The 26,289-nt window shown below is 44.2% G+C and overlaps 1 protein-coding gene across 6 annotated transcripts in view; it reads right to left on the bottom strand.

Annotated features, from left to right (window-relative positions):
• FLT1 (fms related receptor tyrosine kinase 1) overlaps positions 1-26,289 on the bottom strand; it is a 208,841-nt gene that overhangs the window by 104,445 nt on the left and 78,107 nt on the right. For all 6 annotated transcript variants that reach the window (XM_015098156.4, XM_060394469.1, XM_042254849.2 and 3 more), the window contains one exon: positions 2,182-2,296. In XM_015098156.4, coding sequence (XP_014953642.3) covers positions 2,182-2,296 — 115 coding nt within the window. The remainder of the gene's footprint in view (positions 1-2,181; positions 2,297-26,289) is intronic.

The raw sequence follows: 26,289 nt of genomic DNA, 5'->3' as shown, positions 1-26,289 counted from the left end.
CAAAGAATATAGCTGAATAGCTAGCAGTAGCATGTACAATTGCTTTACACATATTTCTAGTCTTTTGACAACAGCCTTTCTGACCGGTGTGAGGTGATAAATATCTCACAGTGGTTTTGACTTGCATTTCTTAGGTCAGGATATCTGATTCACTATGGGTTTGTATATCCCAACTAAGGCTTTGCCAGTGCAGAAACGGAGGGGAAAAACAAGATATTTTGTGAAAGGGAAACATTCCATCTTAGCCTAAAGTTTGGTAGTAGCTTTTGCTTACTGACATCCCACTTCAGTTATGTCAGAGACTCTCCATGTTGGCTAAGCCAGAATCTCTCAGGGAACTTTTGTGCATCCTGGGCTCCATGCTGAAGATTCACATGGAATAGTAATTGGTGGAGCAGTATAATATACTACGAACAAAGCTAGTGGAGGGGATGGGATTCGAGTGGAGCTGTTTCAAATCCTGTGAGATGATGATGCTGTGAAAGTGCTGCACTCAATACGCCAGCAAATTTGGAAAACTCAGCAGTGGCCACAGGACTGGAAAAGGTCAGTTTTCATTCCAATCCCAAAGAAAGGCAGTGCCAAAGAAGGCTCAAACTACCGCACAATTGCACTCATCTCACACGCTAGTGAAGTAATGCTCAAAATTCTCCAAGCCAGGCTTCAGCAATACGTGAACCGTGAACTTCCAGATGTTCAAGCTGGATTTAGAAAAGGCAGAGGAACCAGAGGTCAAATTGCCAACATCCGCTGGATCATGGAAAAAGCAAGAGAGTTCCAGAAAAACATCTATTTCTGCTTTATTGACTATGCCAAAGCCTTTGACTGTGTGGATCACAATAAACTGGAAAATTCTGAAAGAGATGGGAATACCAGACCACTTCACCTGCCTCCTGAGAAACCTATATGCAGGTCAGGAAGCAACAGTTAGAACTGGACATGGCACAACAGACTGGTTCCAAATAGGAAAAGGAGTACGTCAAGGCTGTATACTGTCACCCTGCTTATTTAACTTACATGCAGAGTACATCATGAGAAACGCTGGGCTGGAGGAAGCACAAGCTGGAATCAAGACTGCCAGGAAAAATATCAGTAACCTCAGATATGGAGATGACACCACCCTAAGTGAAGAGGAGCTAAAAAGCCTCTTGATGAAAGTGAAAGAGGAGAGTGAAAAAGTTGGCTTAAAGCTCAACATTCAGAAAACGAAGATCATGGCATCTGGTCCCATCACTTCATGGGAAATAGATGGGGAAACGGTGGAAACAGTCTCAGACTTCATTTTTGGGGGCTCCAAAATCACTGCAGATGGTGACTATAGCCATGAAATTAAAAGACGCTTACTCCTTGGAAGAAAAGTTATGACCAACCTAGACAGCATATTCAAAAGCAGAGACATTACTTAGCCAACAAAGGTCCATTTAGTCAAGGCTACGGTTTTTCCAGTGGTCATGTATGGATGTGAGAGTTGGACTGTGAAGAAAGCTGAATGCTGAAGAACTGATGTTTTTGAACTGTGGTGTTGGAGAAGACTCTTGAGAGTCCCTTGGACTGCAAGGAGATCCAACCAATCCATTCTATAGGAGATCAGTCTTGGGTGTTCTTTGGAAGGACTGATGCTAAAGCTGAAACTCCAGTACTTTGGCCACCTCATGTGAAGAGTTGACTCATTGGAAAAGACTCTGATGTTGGGAGGGATTGGGGGCAGGAGGAGAAGGGGACGACCCAGGATGAGATGGCTGGATGGCATCACCGACTCGATGGACATGGGTTTGAGTGAACTCTGGGAGTTGGTGATGGACAGGGAGGCCTGGCGTGCTGCAATTCATGGGGTCACAAAGAGTCGGACACGACTGAGCGACTGCACTGAACTGATGTGTATTATATAGTGGAAGAATAGACTACTCTGCAGCCAGGGTCCAGAACTGTGGATGGGGGCCAGTCTCATGTTCAAGAGGATTCAGGACAAGGACTTGTTTCTCAGTGACTGGTGGTCATTTGGGGGGGATGCATCAGTTTGAGTCACCTCAGTGCACCTCTCCATGAAGACATACTGCCTTTCTTCTCTCAGAATTTTTGTGTGAGCATTTGAATTCCTTCTGACCCTAATAAACCCATAACTAGGAAATGAGTGTGTGCTTTTAGAATAAATATCCCCATGCTTATTCTGGTAAACAGTACCTTATTCTTTCCTTCTATCACTGCCGTGCGCTGAGTGAGGCTCTCAATTCTGTTTCCTACAGTGCTGTCAGGATCCAGGATAAAGGCCTCTTCATTAGTGGAGCAAGAGTCATACCTGTTTTTTAAAAAAAGGAAGTCATCACTATATTGCTTTGCAGCATGGTCCAGCCCATGGTGGCTGGTGATGGGAAAACCATTAAGCCCTCAGATAATAAAATCACACATTTTCTTATTTTCCTTAGATTCCAACCCCATCCCCACCAGCATCCATCCTCAAAACTTAAAATAGCAGACAGATTTTGCCTTATCTCCAAAAAAAACCCAAAAAAGACCACCAATGTGTCTTCATACAAATTTCCTGTTCTAAATGTTAAATACTAAATAAAAATGCATAAGTTCAACAGTCTAATATCTAGATTTTAATTAGTTCCTAGTGGAGAAAACATGCAAACACAGGAGAAAAAAGTTATGTTAATGAATGGAAACCTTTAGGAAATAACAGCATTTCACATCTATAAAAGGCTGGCATTTAATGAGAATATTCCGTTATACAGCTAATCTTTTCCAGGGCTAATTAAGTGTATATGGAAACACACATCCTGGAGCAGTTATTAATTTCAGTCTATCTCTTTTCAAGTTTGGGAGTATCATGGCAAGTTCTTTAACCTCTCAGGCAGGCCTCAAGCGTTTAATTACAAAATAACGTGTGTTAAAGATTTTTAAGATCTTTTTGGCTTCTAAAAGTACATGAAATCTCTCTCTCAATACTTAAACTAGTTGGTGGAGTATATGCTCAATCTCTCAGTCGTGTCCCACTCTTTGCGACCCCATGGACTGTAGCCCGCCAGGCTCCTTGTCCATGGGATTCTCTAGGCAAGAATATTGGAGTGAGTTGCCATTTCCTTCTCCAGGGGATCTTCCTGACCCAGGGATCCAACCCACATCTCGAGTCTTCTGCACTGGCAGGTGGATTCTTTACCACTGTGCCTCTTGGGAAGCCCAGCTAGTAGAGTCCCAGGTAGTTTGATGAGATTCCAGCCTTCACCTGAAAGTAAGCATGTTCTTTCAAACACCGTATAATCAGTAGGCTCCTATCAGTTTACTATCCAAATCATCAGTGTAAATATCTACTATTTATTATGTCTCTTATCTCTATTTCATTATCTCTGTGATGTCTCTTCTACTAATTTAAGGTTTTGTTTGTTTTTCTTTCTCTAGTTGCTTTAGGAGTAAGGTTAGGTTGTTTGTGATTTTTCTTGTTTTCCGGAGGTAAGACTGTATTGCTGTAAACTTTCCTCTTAGAACCGCTTTTGCTCCATCCCACTGGTTTTGGACCATTGTGTTTTCGTTGTCACTTGGATCATTTAGTATGTTTCAGGTATTGTAGGTTCTCCATGAATAAAAAAATCCAAACAACCAAAAAAGACCCTTATGTCCACTCTGACCGAGGCAGTGCAGTAGCGTTTCAACCTGCCTATCCCCAAGCCAACACCTACGGAGTCGCTGCCAGACCAGACCCCTGAGCACTTTGGGTTTTAGTGGGATCTTCGTTGCTTCAACAGCTGTACTGCAGAAAGCCCAGGTTTCCATAACTGACAACCAAGGCCACCCAAAGTCCACTCCCTACCTGCCTTTCTGATCTTACCCCTGCAGACACCCTCCTCCCGGGCAAACTGCGGTTTGGTTCAGCTCCTTCAAAGAACACCTGAGTCCTCTACTTGCCCTGACTTCCCCTAGCTCTATGACCACTTTCTCCTCTGAAAAATAAGAATACAATGATATCTGCCCCATTAATCTCATGGGATCATACAAACATTAAAAGACTTAAATTACTTGGAGAGGTTTTGTCAATGAAAGCCACCTAGAAAACCTGGGAACTAATCTTCCTGTCTCGCGGTGTACACACCTGACTCCTTCATCTTCACTCACCAGTTACCAGGGCCTCGACGCCCCCTCACCACCCACAGCCCGGTCTCCTCTAAGCTCAAGACCAGAACCCCTGGGTGAGCCTGAGGATGGACCACCTTACTTGGTGCCGTGACTTCTATCTGCACGTCCTGCCCAGAGCCCAGCATGGCACTGCCCTGTCTAATGAGTGCAGGTGCTAAGTGGACATTGCAGGAGATCTGCTTTCTACCACTTACGACAAAAGGAACACCATCTCCTTTATAGTAGCCTTTTGAGATTTAAATATGGATTTTATTGGGGACATGATGCAAATATACAAAGAGCTATTTTCTGTGCCTCTAAGTAAATGAATGAATGAATGAATAAATAAATAAATAATCTGTAGGCTCCTGAGGTGTGTGTTTCTCTGCCAGCCTGGGGAGCTTGGGAGCCGAGTGTGGGTCGGAACTGGCGTGAGTGCCTGCAGCCCCCGCGCCACCTTGGCTGCTCCCTGGTGGACTTGTGAACTGATGCTGTTCATTTCTCCATCCCTCTCCTGAATGCAGTCTTTCCTCCTATCTCCCAGCCTAATGAATGAGGCAAGGAAGTGGTTATTGTTATGATTACTTGCACTATGAACTTTCCAGGGAAACAAGTCAGATTCCTTTCTTCTGGCTTCGAATCTGTGGTGAGCAGACTCTGTACATGGATTGGGCAGATTCAGGATATTCTCAAACCAGGAGGGAGTGTAAAGCCCCGTTTCCAGAAAGGAGGAGTGGTTGGTTTTGAGTCATTGTTGCCCTTGGCTACTTATGTGAGAAGAAAGAGGATGAAATTAGTGAGAGAAAGGGTGAGAGAGAAGGAACTGTGATGAAAAAGTTCTGTAATTATTCCTCTCTGGTGCTGGAGCTGAGAAAGGACTCTTAGTATGTGAAACTGGTGTGTCTTCCGGGGTGGTCTCCTCTCCTGGGGGGCATGCTGCCCCTTAATGCCGTCCCCCCTATCCCCCAAAGCATTCATCACTTTCTAAGTGGGCATTCAGTGCTTCAGGCAGCTGCAAGGGACATGGACCACCTCCATGTGACTGCCCTGTCTCCATAGTTACACCAGGGCCATGCATGTAACTGGCGCCCCACAAGCCTCTGTAAACATACGGCACGAGGAACTGATGTGTGGCTTGTACTCAGAGTTTTTGTTGGTTTTAAGTGTTTACTATCTCCAGTCATACAGATGAGTAGAGCTATAGTGTCAGTATAATAACCCCCCATATACCCATCACCCACCCTTAATAATTATCCAAGTTTGCCACAGCTGTTTCATTTGTCCCTTATTTCTTTTTATTTTTCCTTTTGAGAGATATTGTAAAGTGAATTCCAGACAGCATGTCATGTGAGCCCCACATATTTTAGTGCCTGTCTAAAAATTATGCACCTTTCCCAATATAACAATGACGCTATGATTCTATCTAATAGAATTAGCCATAATTCCATGGTGGTGTTTGTACCAGGCCCAAGTATCAGATTTCTCCAAATGTTTTTCAAATGACTGTTTAAGAGAATTCATAAGGACTGACTATTCCTTAAGGAACTTCTGCGACTTTAAAACCGTCTTGCTTTGGCGTATAGCTGATTCACAATGTCGTGACAGTTTCAGGTGGATACGGAAGGGACTCAGTCACACCCGCTCTCCCCTGAACTCCGCTCCCATCCAGGCTCCCACATAACACTGAGCAGAGTTCCATGCGCTATACACTAGGTCCTTGCTGCTTATCCATTTTAAATATAGCTGTGTGTACATGCCCATCCCAGACTCCCTAACTGTCCCTTCCCCCATCCTTCCCCCCAGCAATCATATTTGTTCTCTAAGTCTGTGACTCTGTATCTGTTTTGTAAATACATTCATTTGTATCATTTCTGTGATTTTTGAGTAACTGTTCCTTATTATCAGGTAAAATAAATGAACATTTTAACTTATTGACTAGTGGAGGAAACTGGACCAAAGAAAATTATATGCTTTCTCCTTTACTTGAAATACACTAATGATAAAGTGTCAAAGCCATATATCATTTTGCCCTGTTTTTTATAACATGTTTACCTTGAACTACTGTTTGCTCTCAGATCTTTCACACACACAGGGTACATATATGGGTTTATATAATGTGTGTGTGTGTAACATGGATATGGGGGGTTGTCATGTATATGCCTGTACTGGACATGTGTGTATGTACTTGACACTGTGACACTGAAGAGCTGAAGTTCTCTTGCATCTGAGAGAGAAGCTTATTTCATTCTTTTCTCCTCAAAGAAGTAAAGAAGATAAAGGAGGCCTTAGAGGTCTTAATTTCATACTCTTGGTCATCGGGAAATGTAAAGAAATACATTAGGGTAAAGCAAGAGGAGGCATTTCCCCAAAGGAAGCACAATCAGCTGCAGGGGCTCACTGGGGCTGCCAGGCTCCTCCCCACCCACCCACCCTCCCTCCACCCCACCCACCCCACCCCTCTAGGACAGCGCCCGTCAGCACAGGCCCTGGCATGGAAATGACAGGCTAGACTTGCTGCAAGGTCCTCCAGATGAAAAAAGGGCATATTCTGTGGCTATTTTCCATACTGGGGACTGTGATTTTTTCCTCTTTGTCACTGGAACCTTAAAAATAGAATGTCTTTCTGAGGCTGACTGTGTAACACAGCACTTGAAACAAGAGGTCGGGGGGAGGAGGGGTCTGCCTGAGCCTTAAGAATACATCAAGCTCTTAAGGAAGTAGATTGTGCCATGTTTGAAGATGCAAAGATAATCACTGTGCTGGGAACCGTCTTGAGGGGGGAGGAAGCCGAACAACAAGAGGAAAGCGGCGTTCGCTCCTGATTTCGCACAGGAAGCCCTCCGCACCTCCTGCCACAGGGAGATAAGAAAGCTCCCAGGCACATTCTGGACAAGGCCACCGTTATCAGCTCCAGCTCCACGCTGTCCTCCCCGAGCCCCAAGCCCCCTGTCCCTTTCCTAATGAGCTTCAGGACTCCGACCTCTATTTGCATACAGCATGCCAAGTACAATAGCGTGGAGGTATTTATAACCATCCACAGGAAAAAAAAAATTTCCGGGGTAAGAGTGTACTCCATGTCGATTGCCCTGGAGCTGAAACAAATTAGTTTTGGACTAGAGACTGATGTAAATAAATTAAAAGAAAGCAGCCAATTATGGATGCAACACATGGAGCAGGGACCTTCCATGGGGCACGTCCGTCTCTCTGCCTCCCAAGGAGGAGAGGTCTGTAGGGCTCTCTGGTCTGGTCCAAGTGACCAGGCGGCTTTGCCTGACACAGAGTAGGGAAACACCACCTACACCTACGCAGATGACCTTACTGACCTACATGCTCTGGTTTGTTCCTGTGGTGCTGACAGATTCTCCCTGCACACTCAGAAGCATTTGGCTCCTTTGCGACCTAAGACAGAAGCCACCTTTCTCACAGAGAAAGGCAAAGCCAACAATGGGATCCAACCTGCAATACTGGCAATTTTGACTGCTGGTCCCTACAGGCACACTATGGGCTGTTATAATTACCACAGATCCTATGCAGTATCACAGTCTACTCCAATAAGGATTATATTTTCTACACGCTAAGTAATTTCTGCTGTGCTAAGTGATTCATATACACTATTGCATTGATCTCCACAACATCCTGAAAATTAGGAACTCTTATCCCCCCATTGAATGGATGAGGAAATTGAGGATTAAGGACGTTAAGTAAATTACCCACCAAATTACCTACTAAAGAGCTAGTAGGGCTTCCCAGGTGGCGCTAGTGGGAAAGAACCAGGCTGCCAATGCAGGAGACTTAGGATTCAGTTTCTATCCCTGGGCTGGGAAGATCCCCTGGAGGAGGGCATGGCAACCCACTCCAGTATTCTTGCCTGGAGAATCCCATGGACAGAGGAGCCTGGTGGGTACAGTCCATAAGGTCGCAAAGAGGCAGACACGACTGAAGCAACTTAGCATGCATGCACAAAGAGCTAGCAAGCGGCAGAGGCGGACTTTGTACTCGGTTCTTACTCCAGAATCGGCGCGTTTAACCCGTGTGCCACGTGTAACAACCTGTGTGCCACGTGTAACATGTCCATGTTCTATCATCATCTAAAAAGAAACTATTATACTTCAGCGTTTCTTTGTATCCCGGGAGGAAAGACTTCTCAAATAATCACTACACATATACCATAACTGTGTTGGGGACTGGATGTCTTTTTTTTTTTTTTAGCCCTTTTGGTATTAATAACCCAGCCAACTGCTTTTCCCAAGATCTGACAAACAGCTCTCATGATACACAGCTGAAATGTACTGCGTGCCCACCGTGCCCGTGGTCTGCAATGACAGTCTACATTCCATTAGGCACCCCCTGATTTCTGACCTCAGGTCTGTCCACCTTTACAGATCCATCCCAGGAAACTCAGTGCAGCCTGTGCACCTGCTTATGCTCACCTGTGCTTTCCCTAAGGTGCTGGCTTTGAACAGTCCTGATGGTCAGACTTTCTGCAGTCCTCCTGCCTTTCTTTCCCCTCCCCCACCCCCACCCCAAATGCAGAGCTGGCTCTTTCTCTAAAGGATGGGTTGTTGCATCTGGTGGAATCAGAGGGGAGAGATGACCTTTAGCCCACTGAGGGTTAGTGTCTGTGTTTTCGACTCTGAAGAACCAGGTGAGGTGGTTCAGCCCTTCGTTCAGCCCTTTGAGAAACTGCTCGTTCTAGGGCCATTATGTGCCTATAATGGAACCTAAGACTCCTATAGTTACCTAAACAGTCTCATTTTGTAAATGATTTCTAGCAAACTTAATCACCACCCCAATTTAGAAGGTCTACTCTACAGCCTGAATCTTTCTTAAGATAGTTGGTTTTTGTTGTTGTCTTTTGAGGATCCCCTTTCACCCTGTGATAAATGACATTAAGCTGACCTTTCTTTCAAAAATCTCTGTTCTGCTAAGTCGGGCTCTTGATTGGGCTGAAGGGAACCAGTTTCTAGTGGGCTGCTGTTATTGTACCAGATCTGAGGCAGCCTTTGCACACATTTAAGCTGAACTAACTCTAGTGGTCACCAGTGAAGTGGGTGTTACAATCTCCACTTCACGATTCCCTTTACCAATAAATAAGACAACTGAGAGGAAAATCCAATGTCTTGCTCAGATTCATAGAGAAAGTGGCAGACAAATCTGGAGTTAGAACGCAGATATTCCTAACTCTTTCCACCACACCAGAACTCAGTCCCTCCCAGGAGATGAATTCTGCTCCCAAGGGAATGCCAACCCCGCCCACCACCAAACTTTACCACCATGCTTCAGAGTCGTGTTAGGAAACTCTGGGGGTCCTCTGAGGCCAACTGGTACAAAGTCAGATACCCGGAGAAGCGAAATTTTAGCTTTCAGAAGGGAGATGTAACCCCGAGTCCTTTGGTGAGGGGTGGGGAAGAAGCAGAGGAATAATTTATAATTACAGTTTTTCGTTGGTTAGTTTTCATCATTAAAATGCTAAAATTATAAGAAATCTTGGCCTTCTGCTGGCTGGTGAAGTTCATCATTAGAAAAACTCTTGCAGCAAAAGGAAGACCCCACTTTCATGGCAATCTTTTTGTTCCCCCTTGGTAACTTAAAACTGTTGTCTGCATGAGTCCTAAATACGTTCTGGGATGAAGCTAGTTTTTTATTAGGAATGCCAGTACACTTATGGCAGGCAACTGGTTTAGAAGGGACCTCTGGGGTGGGCTAGGGGATACACGGTGGTGAGCTGAGCACCCCAACATCCGGTGGCTGCCTTATCTGAACCTGAGCCATGCCTAGGAAGATGGTCTATATTAATGTACAATGAAAGCACCTTTAATTTGGGGGTGAAAAGGGCTCTAAAAGTTCTGCAGAGTCCCAAGATGCAGGTTAATCTCCCTCCCTTTCATTCTCTTCCGGATGATGGAAGCTGAAGGCTTCTTGTGCAAAGTCTGTGTCTTTGTTTGGGGTCTGACCGCCCATACTCACTGTGATTAGAATCTGTTTGTGAAGAACAGTAAACCATTTCAAGTGAGGAAACAAAGGAGGGCAGTAGTAAAGAGCAAATCGAGGCTGTAAAATGTCTTTTTAAAAAGTGGAAAGGGGAAAGAAAAAAAAAAAGGACCACCTGGATCTCCGCCAAAGGACAGGACCGGGGCGGCTCCCCATCGCCGCCTGCCCTCCTACAGAAGGGCCTCGTGTAAACTTCCCTGCGCTGCTGCGGGTGTTGTGTCAAACAGTGGTGCGCGTGTGTCTGAGCCATCAGATTAACAGAATCTGCAAACACTATCTTTTCCCCTTCTCTCACATTCTCTTAAAACAAATAAAACAATACAGAGGAGAGGATGCCGGCAGAAGGCGGGCGGCGGAGCGCAGGCAGGAGTGTTTAGACAGAACGGTTCCTGCTCCTTCTGCTCCAGGAAAAGGGCCTGGGCCTCCGTGCTGGTCACAGGGTCAGGCTGGGGGGATTCTGGGGCGGAGGCGGGCGTCGGGGGGCCTTTCTGACTCAGCCAGAGGACCTCGTGCCGCCCTGGAGCCCACAGTGAAAACTACTTCTTGTCTGAACGGCACGGGGAGGGGAGCAGAGAAGGCTTTTTGGGGACTGGAGCCTGAGGTTGGTGTCCGGGATGATGGCGGGGGGTGTCCAGGGAGCTGGCCAGCTCTGCTGAGATAAGAGCTTTTCCATGAGTGTCTTGGCCCGCAGCGCTTCCTGCTCTCGAGGCCCCACGGTCCATTCACACTCGGAGCAAGGCCTGTCCTCCCAGCCTCTGCCTTCCTTCCTCCTCTTGCCCCAGCTCGCCTCCACCGAGGGGCCCCCAGGACGAACCCCCCAGCCCCCGGCTCCCAACTCTGGCTCTGACTCTCTCTCTCTTTTAGGGAATAGGGGCCAGGGTATCCTGACTGACAGCCCTACACCGGGGTGACCATGAGCTTAGAGGGGGTCAGCTCCTCAGCTACACCCCGATAGGAGTCTTAGAGAAGCCATCAGTTTTCTTCATTCACTTTTCTTCCTAGTGAAAGACTGGTCAGCGGAGGAAGGGTGATTGGAGAAATTTTATTTTAAAAATCTTTAGGGAAGTGTTCGGGGTGGTAAAGAACTCGCGTGCCAATGCAGAAGACGTAAGAGATGGAGGTTTGATCCCTGGGTTGGGAAGATCCCCTGGAGAAGGAAATGGCAACCCATTCCAGTATTCGTGCCTGGAGAACCCCATGGACAGGAGCCTGGCGAGTTATAGTCCATGGGACCGCAAAGAGTCAGACACGACTGAAGCAACTTAGCAGCAACAGCAGGAGTGACTACAAATAACCTCCTTTAATTCCAGAAGATTCAAGGAGTCTTAAGGTATTGACTCCAGTTGCTCAGGGAAGCATATGTCAAGCTACGGCTATGTATTGTTTGCAATAAGGAGAGCAGATTACTATATCACAGTCAACAGAGAGATGTCCAGGTGGCCTTCAGGGCTGCATGGCGGGGAATCACATTAAGCAGAAATTCTAGACAAAGTCAGACCTAAGTCTGGATCATGGTTTTGCAACTTTCTGGTCATGGGAGGCAAGATGACAACATGGGGAGAATTATGTCATAGGAAATGGATCAGAGGCCTTGACTGGTCTTTCTAATTCCTCGAATACTTCTGAAATCACTGGGTCATGTCAGCCCAAGGAATTACTCTTAATAAATTCGGCCTTGGTGTCATGCCACCAGTCACCACAGAGGAGGTGGTAATGACCAGCCCTGTGACACACACTGGAGTGGAAATGTGGTTGAGGAACTCGTTGCCTACAGACCACAGAGGAGGAGAGGAGAAATCACTTTTCTCGGATCTCAGTTCCCTGAAAAATTGTATTTCTCTTGTTTTGCCTTTATCTCATGGGCCCATTCTTCTTGCAAATGTCTATTTTGTGTTTATCTTTGACAACTAGCAACTAAAGCATGTGGGTCATATCTCTGTCTTATTCTATCTTCATCCAGATTTGCTAAACAATGAATTATACTTTTCACAAACCACCTCGAATTCTTTGGGCATGGATGTGTTCTTAACTCAGGATCACCCTCATGTCTGCTGATGCAAAAGGACCTTCTCTGAATTATTTCCTTTTTGTTTTTTAATCCCTGTAAGGAAACTAGTAAGACGTGGTAACATAGGGCTGCTTCCTTTGTTGGCAATGTTAAGATGCGGTGGAAAATGGTAAAATCTTCAGATTATTCAGGAAGTTAGAGGAGTTGTCTAGCTTGGTCATAGCTTTTCTTCCAAGGAGCAAGTGTCTTGTGTCTTTTAATTTCATGGCTGCAGTCACCATCTGCAGTGATTTTGGATGCAGTGATTTTCACTTGTTCCTTGGAAGAAAAGCTATGACCAACCTAGACAGCATATTAAAAAGCAGAGACATTATTTTGCTGACAAAGGTCTGTCTAGTCAAAGCTATTGTTTTTCCAATAGTCATGTATGGATGTGAGAGTTGGACTATAAAGAAAGCTGAGTGCTGAAGAATTGATGCTTTTGAATTGTGGTGTTGGAGAAGACTCTTGACAGTCCCTTGGACTGCAAGGAGATCAACCCAGTACATCCTAAAGAAAATTAGTCCAGAATATTCACTGGAAGAACTGATGATGAAGCTGAAACTCCAATACTTTGGCCATCTGATGCAAAGAACTGACTCATTAGAAAAGACCCTGATGCTGGGAAAGATTGGAAGTTAGGAAGAGAAGTGGGCAACAGAGAACGAGATGGTTGGATGGACATGGATTTGAGCAATCTACAGGAGTTGGTGGTGGACAGGGAAGCTTGGACCATGCAGTCCCCATGCAGTCCATGGGGTCGCAAAGAGTCAGACATACCTGAGTGACTGAACTGACTAGAGGAGTTGTAATATCCTAGACCTGGCTGCACTGGTGATTCTGCCTCAGCTCTTCAAACGCTCATTGCCCCACATCCTGTCCAGCCTACCATGGCACGTGGGCTCTGGACATTTACTGGCTTGTGTTGTCTTCTGATACTTTTCCATGCATTTGACTTTTCAATAGCTGTATCCTTAATAACAGAAGGAACTAAATCTTGTACTTCTTTCGGAGGACATGATTCTACTTCTTAAATGGACTGCTGCTGCTGCTAAGTCGCTTCAGTCATGTCCGACTCTGCGTGACCCCATAGACGGCAGCCCACCAGGCTCCCCTGTCCCTGGGATTCTCCAGGCAAGAACACTGGAGTGGGTTGCCATTTCCTTCTCCAATGTGTGAAAGTGAAAAGCGAAAGTGAAGCCGCTCAGTCGCATCCAACTCCTAGCGACCCCATAAAGAGTCCACCAGGCTCTTCCGTCCATGGGACCTTCCAGGCAAGAGTACTGGAGTGGGGTGCCATTGCCTTAAATGGACTATGTGTGAACAAATTAATTTTTATTGAATCAAATGGTGCTAGTAGTTATTAGCTGCTGGTTAGTTATCTTCTATCAGCCTAGAAAGTACTTCTGTACATGTCAGCATCATTGTTTGCGTAGAAACTCTCCAACACTATTTGCTTGTCAGATGTGGATCCCATTATGGTGAGTCTATCCTGGGTCATTAAGGCTCCTCCTTGGGAGTGGACAGCCCAACATGGCGCTAGGTTGAGGGGGATGTGTGAGGTCACTGGAGGGTCAGCAGTGCCCTTTCTCAGCATGTCTGAGGTGAGTGATGGATGGCTGAGTTGACACCCATGTGAGGTTGAGTCCATGTCTAGTCTGCTCTTGTTAGGCCAAGAAGACTGGCTCTTCTTGTTGGTCTTCACTCAGTGAGAGACACTGTGCTCTTCTGCTGGTCCCCAGGTAGCTGGGCTAAGCCCTGAGGTTATGATGATAAGTAAGACCTAGACCCTGCTCTTAAGCAGCCCTCAGTCTGGTCAGATATTCACCGCTAACATGAACGACCTGTCTGCTGTGTACCAGGCATTGCACCAAGCATCTTACAAATTAATTTCTTTGGAGTAAATCACCATGGTTAGAAGACCTGTCCAAAGATGCAAGCATGTTTTGTGGGGGAACATGAACCCAATGTCAGGGACTGTTTTGTCAGATTGTCAGCATTCGCTGGACACTTCTGTGTATCTGATGCTAGAGAGGGAAGTAGCTTTGCAGTGGGTGGCCCCAGAGCAACCAAAACAACTATAAGCAAACAGATTTGAGCTAAGTATTTGGGCTAAGTACTATTGGACTGCACACGCATGCTAAATTGCTTCAGTCATGTCCAACTCTTTGCAACCCTATGGACCCAGCCTGCCTGGCTCCTCTGTCCATGGGATTCTCCAGGCAAGAATACTGGAGTGGGTTGTCCAGGGGATCTTCCCGACCCAGGGATCAAACCTGTATCTCTTCTGTCTCCTTCATCGGCAGGCAGGTTCTTTACCACTAGTGCCACCTGGGAAGCCCCACTACTGGGCAAACTAAGTACTTTTATGCATTTTGTCTCATTTAATCCCCCTAAACAACCTTAGGATGTCAGGAAACTTGGACCCAGAGAGGTGGTTCACTTTGCCCAGAATCACACAGCCAGCAGGTGGTAGGAGCCAGGATGTATAGACTCCAGAGCCCATGACCTTCAACTCTGGGCTACACTGCCTTTCTGCCTTCTCATGCCTTTTAAAATTGTTCTTGATATCATAACACAGGCTTTTCAAAACATACTTGCTTTCTGGGTCATGAGTTTTTGAGCAAAAAATATTTGTTTTAATGTCTACATGGTTGTGCATAATGACAGATGAAGTGCATGGATGGTGATGTGCTAGAAGGCCACTCGTCTGCAGTCTCTGGCATATCAGCCACGACTGGCTTCCCAACGAGATCCTTGGAACTCTCTGGGCCTCATCTCTGAAATGGTAGTAACTACAGTCCTTGTCTCATAGAAGTTCTGTAAGAGTTAAATGGGAGCCAGTACATATAAAGCACTTACTCTTTGTTTTTCAGTTGCTAAGTCGTGTCTGACTCTTTGCAGCCCTATGGACTGCAGCACGCTAGGCCTCCCTGTCCTTCACTATCTCCTGGAGTTTGCTCAGATTCATGTCCGTTGACTTGGTGACGCCATCCAACCATCTCATCCTCTGCTGCCGCCTTCTCCTCCTGTCCTCAATTTTTCCCAGCATCAGGGTCTTTTCCAATGAGTCAGCTCTTCGCATCAAGTGGCCAAAGTTAGGTGCTTAATAAGTTTCAATAATAAGGAAAAAAAAAAACAAACAACCAGGCCATACAGTCTACTGACCATAATCTTCCATTTGGCTGTAAGTAGATTCTAAATACCATTTCTCTTTTCCTCACCTCACTTATCCAAAGACTTTCACACTCACAAAAGAGGATTTCTCAATGAGGTAGCAATCTGTGATTATCTCACATGTTTTCAGTGATGAGGACAAGGCATGTGGACCATGAAAGGCCTAAGAAAAAGGGATAATAAGCAGCCACACAACTTTTTAAAAGGCCTGAGTGCAAACCTAAGACTTTGATCTTCAGACATGGAAGGTGAGCTCTGGAGCCGTAACGTGCATGACATGGGCTAAGGACGGGAGTACGACCCTGCCGCCCCGACGCTGAGTCTGGACAAGCTCATCATTCTGTAAGTGCCATAGGGGCGGGAGGTTACCAAAGAGCAGGACACCTGGGTGGCAGCCAGGGAACGCGAGCTGGATTCAAGAAGACCTAGGTTGGGTCCAAACCTCCCTTTCCAGATCTTCATTTTACCTCGTCCTGGTGAGCCAGCCAGTGACTCTCTAAGTATCTCCTCTTCGACCCCTCCCCATCATTCCCCTGTGTCCCTCTATCAGATCTGTCCTCTCCCTTCTTGTCTGATTCACCCCACGACTTCCCATCACCTTAGGACCCAGATCTCCGCTGCTGCCTCACCATGGTGCTCCCTCTTAACTGCCGTCCATTGAAACCATGTGGGTTTGTTTAGTCAACCGGAGTATAAGCACCTCCCTGGAGGAGGAAATGGCACCCCACTCCAGGATTTTTGCCTGGGAAATCCCATGGACAGAGGAGCATGGTGGGCTATAGTCCATGGGGTCACACAGAGTCAGACACGACTGAGCATGATAAACACCTTTCAGCAGGATGCAATACAATGTTGTGGTGAAAATAAGAACAACAGGAATTACAAATATTTTCGAATTTTCCTTGTTATGGCTTCTTAGATACACTCATCATTTAAAAGCGGACAGTTCATTTCCAAATACGTGGGGTTTTTGAAGTATCTTTGCTACTAATCTCTCATTTAAATGCTCTCTTTTCTGCAATCACATGCAGTGTTTTTTCAGTCTTTTAATTTTATCAAGGCTTTCAGTGGCTAAGTCAAAGAATCTCTCTTGGTAGATGTCACATTGCACTTGAAAATATGTGGGTTACTTTCAAACATCTTTTGATAGTGATTTCTAACAATTCCCCAGTGATAACAGACTCTGTATGATTTCAATACCATAAGACCATGAGATTTTTGCACCTTGATTTATGTCCCTGAATATGTGCCAGTGTCTCCTGTTTTATACCTATGGGAACTTGAATAGAACTTGTATCCTGCTGTTGTGTTAAAACTGTGTAAATCTTAATTATGCTGAATTGGTTCATAGTGCTTCTCAGGTCTACCGTATCCTTCTACTTTTCTGTCTATCCATTCTATTAATTTTTGAGAGTCTGATATTGAAACTATAATTAAAAATCTTAATTTATCTACCTAAAAAATAATCATAATGTATTTGACTTTGTTCTGTATTTTCCAAGTCTCCTGTAAATGTGCTACCATACTTTCATAATCTAAAAAAGAATGAACAGGAATAATAAGCAGACAGAAATTTGAGACTTGGGTCTAGTCCTGGGCTTGCCATCATCTAGCTATGAGGGGAAGAATAATTATCTTCAAGCTTCAGTTTCTCATCTATGAAACAAGCTCTCTTTAATCTCTAAAATATTTTAAGTTCTTAAATTTTTTTAAAGTATAGTTGACTTACAGTGTGCTAGTTTCTGCTGTACAGCAAAGTGAATCAGCTATACATACCCACATATCTACTCTTCTTTAGATTCTTTCCCACATAGTTCATTACAGTATTGAGTAGGGTTCCCTGTGCCATACAGTAGGTCCTTATTATCTATTTTATATACATTAATGTTTATATGTAAGTCTCAATCTCCCACTTTATCCCTCCTCTGTCCTTTCCCCACTGGTCACCATAAGCTTGTTTTCTACATCCGTGACTCTATTTCTGTTTTGTAAATAAGTTCACTTATACCATTTTTTAAAAGTCCACAGTATCATATGATATTTAGAATGTCTTAAACTCTTCAGTGAATGAATCATTCAAAGTGACTAGATCCAGGCATGCTGAGGCTGAGGCCCGCACTTCCACGTCCCCTTTCATCAGCTGTAAACCCTTATGCATTTTCATCCTTTTATGCGTTCATCTCCTTTCATCAATCTTCCATGAGGTTCGTGAGGCCTGCTGAGGGCTGAGTGTGTGCTGAATCCTGACCCAGAAAATTAACCCTGAACCATGAATGGGAGGGAATGGGACTTCCCTGTAGGAGATGAAACACGCCTGCGTGGTGGGAAAGCCACAGAGGCGGCAGCGCTATTCGCGGAGCATGCCAGTTCCCTGCTTGATTCGCTGTCCTCCTGAGGTTGGTCCTATGTAGGCTTGCTTGTCCCCGTGGGGTCTCTGCCCCTCAAAGGGTCTACTGCCTCTGCAGGTTTGGGGCCTGAACCAGCTTCATTCACATCATCCCTGGTTCCCAGAGAGATTGTGAGGTTGGAGTCAGATGCCCCCAACAGCTGCTAAGTTCTTTCTTCTTTCCTCCCCCAACCCCAGTTCAACTTTAACCCAGTGGACTCTGAGATCTCTGGTGACAAGAGTAAACCCAAAAAGTGAGGCCAGAGCTCTCCCAATCCTGTCCCCTCGAGGACTTCTGTTCCTTCCTCTAGGAATCCACACTGATCCACCATGGCTCACCAACAAACAGCAACCTTCTGAAATGCCAACCTACTTAGCCTCTTCTATCCCAGATCTGAAAACACCTGAGAGACAAAATTCTGAGCTTCAGTTTCCCTATGGGGAAATTGTGGCCATCGTGTAGAACTGTTGCACAGATTAGGGGTAATGTATGGAATGGAACGCACACAACTTTGGCCCTAGAAAGGATCATTGGTTCAATCTCTTATAGCGATCATCGTGAAGTAGTCAACTGCATTCAAGGTGACAAAACATCCCATGAGGAGTCTAGAGAAGGTATGAAGAAGTGAATATTGAAGCTCATTAGAAAGTACCACCTGGACCCCAGTCTAAACTGATCACACGCTTCCTTCTAGTCCAGTCCACCAGGTTCTGCTTTTTCACCTAAAAGGGCAGTGAAGCTTATTAGGTTGGCCAAAAGGTTCATTTGGCTTTTTCCATAATATCTTATGGAAAGATGTATTGGCCAACCCAATACATGAAAACCACAGACCAAGGTCCATGTTTCAAGAAACAGTCTCTCCAGCCCATGGATACATAAGATGTGCCTTTCCAAGGAAAAGTGCACGTTTTACAAGGGGTTTGTTTACATATTATCTCAGGATCTTGTGTCAGGATAGGAGTTTCTAGATTTGGTCATGAAAATGCCCGTTCAATTAAAAAACAAAAATCTGTGAACATGGGCCAAAGACAATTGGGGTGGTTCTGCCAGTGTTCTGGAGGAATCTCCCCAAATTGTGGGTTGCTACCTTCAGGTCTTCCTACTCCGGGGAGGCTAACATTGAACTTTGCTCAAAAGATCCCTCTAAAAATCACCCAGCAAGACTTCCTATGACTCAGCCTTTTGGTTCAATTTAAACACACAATGGAACGTTTGATAGGAATTACAGGAGACAGTTAATTCATTAGCAACAATTATTCATCGGACTCCCTGTATGCCTAGGAAGAGTGGGGAATGAGGAAAATCTCACAAAGGGTAGGAAAGTGGCAAAAAGGCATTGGCAAATGAGCTCGCTCTGTTTTGAGATCTCTGCATGAAATATTAATAAAGGCTGTTGTTGGAAGACTCACACGGGTGGCAAGGACTTCCTTATCCCATCATTATATAACAGAAGGCAAGACGTTTCCCAAGTGACGTTTTGGCTTGTGATGAAAGCTTCTTGGGGGTGGCCAGATTTACCCTACTGTTGTTAAAGCTCAAAGTCCTATTCAGGTGGGTTTGGGTGAAGTGGTCATCTTTTAAGTCCTTGTTTTGATTTGAGGTTTTGCGTGTGCCAAGTTAAAATTCTCTGGAGCCTATCTGATTTGAGTCTGTCTAGGTATACCCACATGAGATGTGGGTACAAATTGTATACTTAGAAGCAGTGTGATAAATATTAAAGCGTGAAGTATGTGATCAAATTTCCAAAAGACAAGGTCATCTTAAATTACAGCTTTTCTCTGACATTGACCTACATCTAGCCTCAGGAGAGGTTGGCTTTTCCAGTGCTGAAACCAGTAAAACTTGTATTTGGTAGCTAGAAAAATCAGATACGGGATGTAAAACTGTTTCAGCATAAAAAGAATAGACAGCCATGCTGGTAGTCAATTAAATTTGGGTCCTTGAATATATTTCTCATTAACTACCATTAATGATTGTTTTGTTTTTGCCCTGTTAATTTTACATACCCCACTGGTGCACAAAACTGCTTCTCCCAAATGATCCAGACCTAATACATCCTTAATGATTCAGGCCTTCCTTTCTCTGCCAATTTGGTGATGTAAACAATAGAGAAATGCAATTAGGCAACTTCTCAGAGTTCCTAGAGGCCTCTGCCTCCGTATTTTGTAGGCCAACCCCGTCTCCTCTCCCCCACAAAACACTCCCCCTCACTGCCCCTGCAAGAGTGTTTCAGAAATGGAATGTCAAACCCTGTGGCAGGGAATATAATTCCCTTTCTTTTTTTAAAAATTGAAGTAGAGTTGATTTACAATGTGTGTGTCAGTCATTCAGTTGTGTCCAACACTTTGCAACCCCCATGGACTGTATGTAGCCCACCAGGCTCCTCTGTCCATGGGATTTTCTAGGCAAGAATACTAGAGTGGGTTGCCACGCCCTTCTTCAGAGGATCTTCCTGACCCAGGGATTAAACCTGGGGCTCCTGCATTTCAGGCAGATTCTTAGCCATCTGAACAATGCTGTGTTACAGGGAACACTTTTGGGCTGGGCAAAATGTTTGTTTGGACCTGGATGGGTAGGGTGGGGAGGGAGGTAAGAGGGGGATTCAGGATGGTGGGGACACATGATTCATACTCATGTATGGTGGAAACTAGCACAATATTGTAAAGTAATAATCCTCCAATTTTAAAATAAATTTTTTTAAAGTTTGGATTTTTCCGTAATATCTTATGGAAAACCCAAGCAAACTTTTTGGCCAACCCCATATTTTCTATCAAACACCTAAACACAGAATTATTTGAGACTCTAAATTTGATTTGCTTTAAACCTTTGGAAGTAGTTCCTTGAGATTCCATGGATGTCTATTAGGTTTTCTTAGCAAACCCACCATTCTAACTAAGAAAGCAATTAAGAATACTCTACCCATGGCACCTTCCACGAGATGAGAATCCTGTTACACTGCATGTGTTCTGAAAGACTGCACTGGCAAAAGGCCAAATGGAACAAGCAAGGTTTTAGGGCTAACTGGGCAAAGAATGCCAATCCCTTGGTCTGTACGGGCTGGACAGGACTGACAGAGGAAAATAGCGGCAGTGGAGGAGTTGCTACATTGTTTTCCTTAATGAGTGATTATCAATATTATAATTACTGCGTCAATTCTGCACCACGGCATACACCATTACATGTAAGACTTTTCTTAACAACCGCTCAGCATTCGTAAGTTTTTGTTGTTGTTGTTGTTGTGCATTTGGCCCTGACCTTCAGAGTTGGTCCTGAGGTCCAATGGCTTTATAATTTGTAAGAAGTGGAAGGGAAACAGTGTGCAACCACTAGGAAATTATTTCAAGCTCTTCAGAAAAAAGAAAACGTCATTTTAAGTGGTTGTCTCACTTCACTCGTTAACTCACTGGGTATTATAGGAAAGGGGAAGCAGAGCAGTTACCATTCACAGAAGGGGAAACTGGAGCCCAGATTAAATAACTGGCCAAGGTCACACACAAGTCAGGGACAGGGCCAAGAATAGAACCCACTTCCTTCATTCCCAGGTCTCCATGCCCAAGACTGTGGCAAAGAGACGCTGCAGGTACATATAGAGAGAGGATACAGAATCACCCAGTGGGTTTGACTTTACATCATTAAATTCTAAGCACAAAATGTATGTATCTTTGTTTTGCTCAATTGGTATCAGTAGATGTGGAAAGTCTATTTAGCCTGAATACGAACCATGTGCACAATGCATTGTAAGATATAGGTAATGTCAACACAGTGTATCAGATTTCTCTCTACAGATTTTTATGAGTCACAGATAGCTGGTGAAGGAAACGAGACTTTCACAAGAACCCAATATACCTAACATTTTCCATCAAAGCATGATGACACAGATGTGTTGCAACTCTATTGTAATCTATTAGTGTTGTTGATGACTTGGAAATGATAATTTGTGATGCTAAGAAGGAGAGAATTACAGTAGCCTCTGGTCTAAAGAATGTCTGTTCTAAAACCCAAACTGCCATCCTTAAAGGCTGCAGGCCTTGAACCTCCTTAAAGAACCAGATTCAGTTCAGTTCAGTCACTCAGTCGTGTCTGACTCTTTGCGACCCCATGAATAGCAGCACGCCAAGCCTCCCTGTCCATCACCAACTCCCAGAGTTCACTCAGACTTATGTCCATTGAGTCAGTGATGCCATCCAGCCATCTCATCCTCTGTCGTCCCCTTCTTCTCCTGCCCCCAATCCCTCCCAGCATCAGAGTCTTTTCCAATGAGTCAACTCTGCATGAGGTGGCCAAAGTACTGGAGTTTCAGCTTCAGCATCAGTCCTTCCAAAGAAATCCCAGGGCTGAAAAGAACCTGATTGCCCTTCCCCAATTTCTCCTGGCTTCCTCAAATTCATCCTCCCCGTTCCCCACAGAGAGGCCCCTTCCAAACGGCCCCATATTGTTCCTTTACAGAGCATCCTCCATGGAGGAGGCAGCCTTATCTGAGCAATTTTTCTATGAGACTGGACCAGCACTGTGACAGAGCTCACCAAGGACCATGAGATTGCAACCAGCTCACCTTGTGGGTGGTTAATAGTTCTACTTAGTTCTTTACAACCCAGGTTGGAGGGTGTGTGTGGGGGGAGAAGTTCTAAAAATCTGGCAGGAGTCAGCTCTCTTACATCCCAGTGTACCCCACCCCAGCTTCAGCCAACCCGCAAGTCAGAACCACTTCCTCCCATGACAGGAAACAATGAATGCGGCTGGCCCCAACTCCCCTGTTATACCCTTGTGTTCATTCTTACTTTTGCCTACCTCATCTATCTTGCTTTCTTCTTCTTCTCTGCTTCTGAAAAATCATAAATTCTGTTTTCCTCGATTCTGCAACCCAGACCTACTAGATCTCTATTTCTAAAGCACAGCAAAATCACATTTTACTTTCCACAGTCTTGGTGCTCATTTCTCTGAAATATTAGGTAAAAGTTCTCACGGTTGTGAAACTAGCTTTCCAGTAGGGAGAAAAATGTTTTCCAAGTTCCTTGAAAGTTTTGGAGCCTTACTTGGAGACATTTACCCTAATGCAAGCAATAATTACAACTTTGCAAGATTCCCATGGCACTCTATACCTTTCTCAAACACACTGCCTTATTTGAGCCTTATATACTCCCTATGAAGTGTATGTAATCACCTCTATTTCATATGAACAGAAGCTGTAAACTACACATGTGGAAAGTACTATAAGCTCACCACCCTTCTGAGTGCTCCCTGGTTTATGCTTAGGCTGACATGGGGCAAGTTAGGACAATCTATTTAGAAGTCTCACTAGTTGCTAGAAGTGAGAGAAATCCCACATTCTACCTCATTTGGTATTGCAGTAGAAAAATCTGCCTGTAATGAAGGAGATGTGGCCCGAGCCATGGGTTCAATCCCTGGGTTGGGAAGATCCCTTGGAGAAGGAAATGGCTAACCACTCCAGGATTCTTGCCTGGAAAATTCCATGGACCAGGGAGCCTGGGGGTTACAGTCCATGGGGTTGCAAAGAGTCAGACACAACTTAGCGGCTAAACACACACAATAATAACAATGTTTTTAAAAATTCAAAACAGTCTGCTTCTTCTACTACTTTACTATCAAGATATGCAGAGAATTAAAAGGCGGGGAAGATTCTACTGTATTTTCCCACAGCTCATTATGTATGTGAGTTTAAAAGTAACTACCTTACCCCTATCCTTAACGTCTTAGGACAAATTCTAGGTCAATCAACAACCACAATGTCATTCAGTTTGAGCATAGCTTAGCGGCTTACCACATTGTTTTTAAAGGAGGCAATTTTTGTTAAATTTATTTAAGGCTTGAACAGTTCCAATCATTTTAAAAAATATATTTATTGGGCTCCAGGAAACTATACAGTAAGTCTGAATCTCTTTAGACTCATTAACCAGTTGGCCACTTTAAACCAATGAATAGTTTTGAGGTACTTAAACACATTCTGACCTCAAAACTAATGCTTTGGTGTGGTCCATAGATAGATATATCTCTTAACTAGAACCTAAAAATTAAATACCAAGAATTATTCTACATATTCAAGAGTAATATGTATATATTAATCATGTAATCTCTTTTGACAAAGATGCACAGATAACATTCTGCAAATATGTACTGTGTAACCCAGAATAAGTAAGATTTTTACAATCCATGCACTAGAACACCCATTATTCGAATGTCACTATCTAAAATTCCTGCCTGCAAGTGAATCTAAGTTATAAAAATAGTTCATATAAAGACATACTTGAAAAATTTTAGTAGTTAAAGAGGGCTTGTCTGTCAGTGTGAGCTCTGATCTCTCTGCAGGGTGAAATCAAGTTTTTCTATTTGCTCTCTAGTGTACAAAGGTCCCATGTATCTTTCTGAAGTATCTCTACATTAAACGCATTGATTCAACCATCAAGCATCCAAGTTGGACCTGACACAGGTTAAGCTACTCAGCCTACTGACTTAAAAAATAAGAAGCTCTTAAGGATGTGCACATTTCCTGCATTTCAAGCACCAATTTATTTGTAAGTGAATCATCACTAAAAGAGTGAAAACTTGCATTTGTGATCTGTCTTCTGATAGGAAGAAAGAAAGAAAAGAAAGCCTTTAGCATTAAGAGAATATGTCAGATGGCCATCAAACATTTACAGAAGATTTAAGGTACTGCTCTCAATCTTTGAGAGAGTTCCAAGAGGAATAAGATATCTTTCTAGGCTTTGGCAAGCATACTTCGTAAAATGGGAGAAGGATCCTCCTTAGCACAGAGGAACTGGGAAAAAAAGGTAATGTTTATAAAGTTTCACTTCAGCTGACCTAATTCCCAAAACCATATTTTGTTAGCATTATTCAAACTTAACTTTATAATATTATGTTCTGTCACTCATAATTCTTACTTTCTAACATAGTCATTAGCTCTAATCCTGAATAGAAATGAAATGTTAGATTTGCTATTGTCAAATCACAATAAGAATATTCTTAAAAGGCTATGTTATTCTATAACAATTCAACTCTATACATTTATCCAAACCTAAAAGCTTAAGTTAGTTATTCTAAATGCATTTGCAAGTAGTTATTGTTTAGTTGCTAAGTTGTGTCCAACTCTTTGCAACTCTATGGACTGTAGCCCACCGGGCTCCTCTGTCCATGGGATTTCCCAGGTAAAAATACCTGAGTGGGTTGCTATTTCCTTCTCCAGGGGGTCTTCCCAACCCAGGGATCAAACCTGAGACGCCTGCATGGGCAGGCGGATTCTTTAGCACTAAGCTACCTGGGAAGCCCCAGTTGCAAGTTAGGTTAGCACAAACATCAAGGTCTTAAAGAGTCCATAAATATGGATGTCTATTTCCAAATCAGCAAAATAATAAAATCTCAGTATAGTTTACTTTCTTTGGGATTAAATAATCATAGTGGTAGAGAAGGTATTCCAGATCTGTGAGTTCCCATATTTTTATTCTTAGCAAAGGATTCACCCATATAAGAAATCAGATGTGTGAAAACAGCCACGTCTCAGGAATTACACACTCACCCAGGAACTTTCACAATCAGGATAATATGCCTTAAAAGATTGAAACACGAGATGAAGACAGGCTGAAATTGCAGGAAGTATCTAGAAAACCAAATAGCCTCTTCTGTTCATGCCAGAATTATATTGTGTTTATTTATCAAGCTAATTAAAAAAAATAATAGCAACTCTCCCAACCACTCTACAGTGGGACGAAAAGCAATAAAGGAAACATTTTGGCCTAATGCTAATTGTTGAGGAGTCTCACTACTATCTGACTATTGCACCCATCAATTCTATTTGTGTACCTTCAAATTCGCTCCCATGAACTATCAGGTATCAATACTCTAGGCTAAATAGTAATGGAAAACAGCAAACAGGGCTCGGTCATCAATAGGAAGCAAGGAAACACTGCAAACACACCCCGAGCATCTGTGTATTCAGACAGGATGCTGAATCAGCTCATAGCTCAGAGAAGACAAGTGTACCCACACCTTGTGATGTAACAGTGGTGTCAGCAAAGGGCTGTTCATGCTGAGGAGGGACGAAAGAGTCTGAGAAAGTCAGGAAGGTTTGTGGAGAAGGTGACCCCACTGATGAGCCTGGGAAGATAAAGATGGACCTCTCAGGGGGCAGAAGGCACATGGAAGGTCACTCCAACAAGTGTAAGAGCACACACAGAGCCTAGGCAAGGCAATGATCACCAGTGGTGGGAAGATCTGATGTCATGCTCGATGTTTTTGGAGTGCTAAACGGGGGACCCGTAACTGATGTACTGATGGAGCCGAAGTCTGGGGGTGCCCGGTTGGAAAACAAGAGATGGGAGTTCTAACACGAGTTCCAAAGAGTGGCTCAGAGGGGGACCCTCATTCTGTCCCTGTGCTCCCAGTCTAGAACTATTAGAATTATGGCATGGTTAGCCATGGTAAGGAAGAAGTGTAGGTAGACTGCCTACCTTTCCCCAGGGCAGGGGAAGCCTTGCCTGCTGTGGACCGCACATTCCAAGTGCCGACTCCCATCTGTGGCCGTGAAAGACCCTGGAGTCCAGATGTTGAAGAGCATTCGAAAGT

Source organism: Ovis aries, chromosome 10 (genome assembly GCF_016772045.2).
Source record: "Ovis aries strain OAR_USU_Benz2616 breed Rambouillet chromosome 10, ARS-UI_Ramb_v3.0, whole genome shotgun sequence".
NCBI classification, from domain to species: domain Eukaryota; kingdom Metazoa; phylum Chordata; class Mammalia; order Artiodactyla; family Bovidae; genus Ovis; species Ovis aries.
This window is presented reverse-complemented; position numbering and strand designations above follow the sequence as displayed.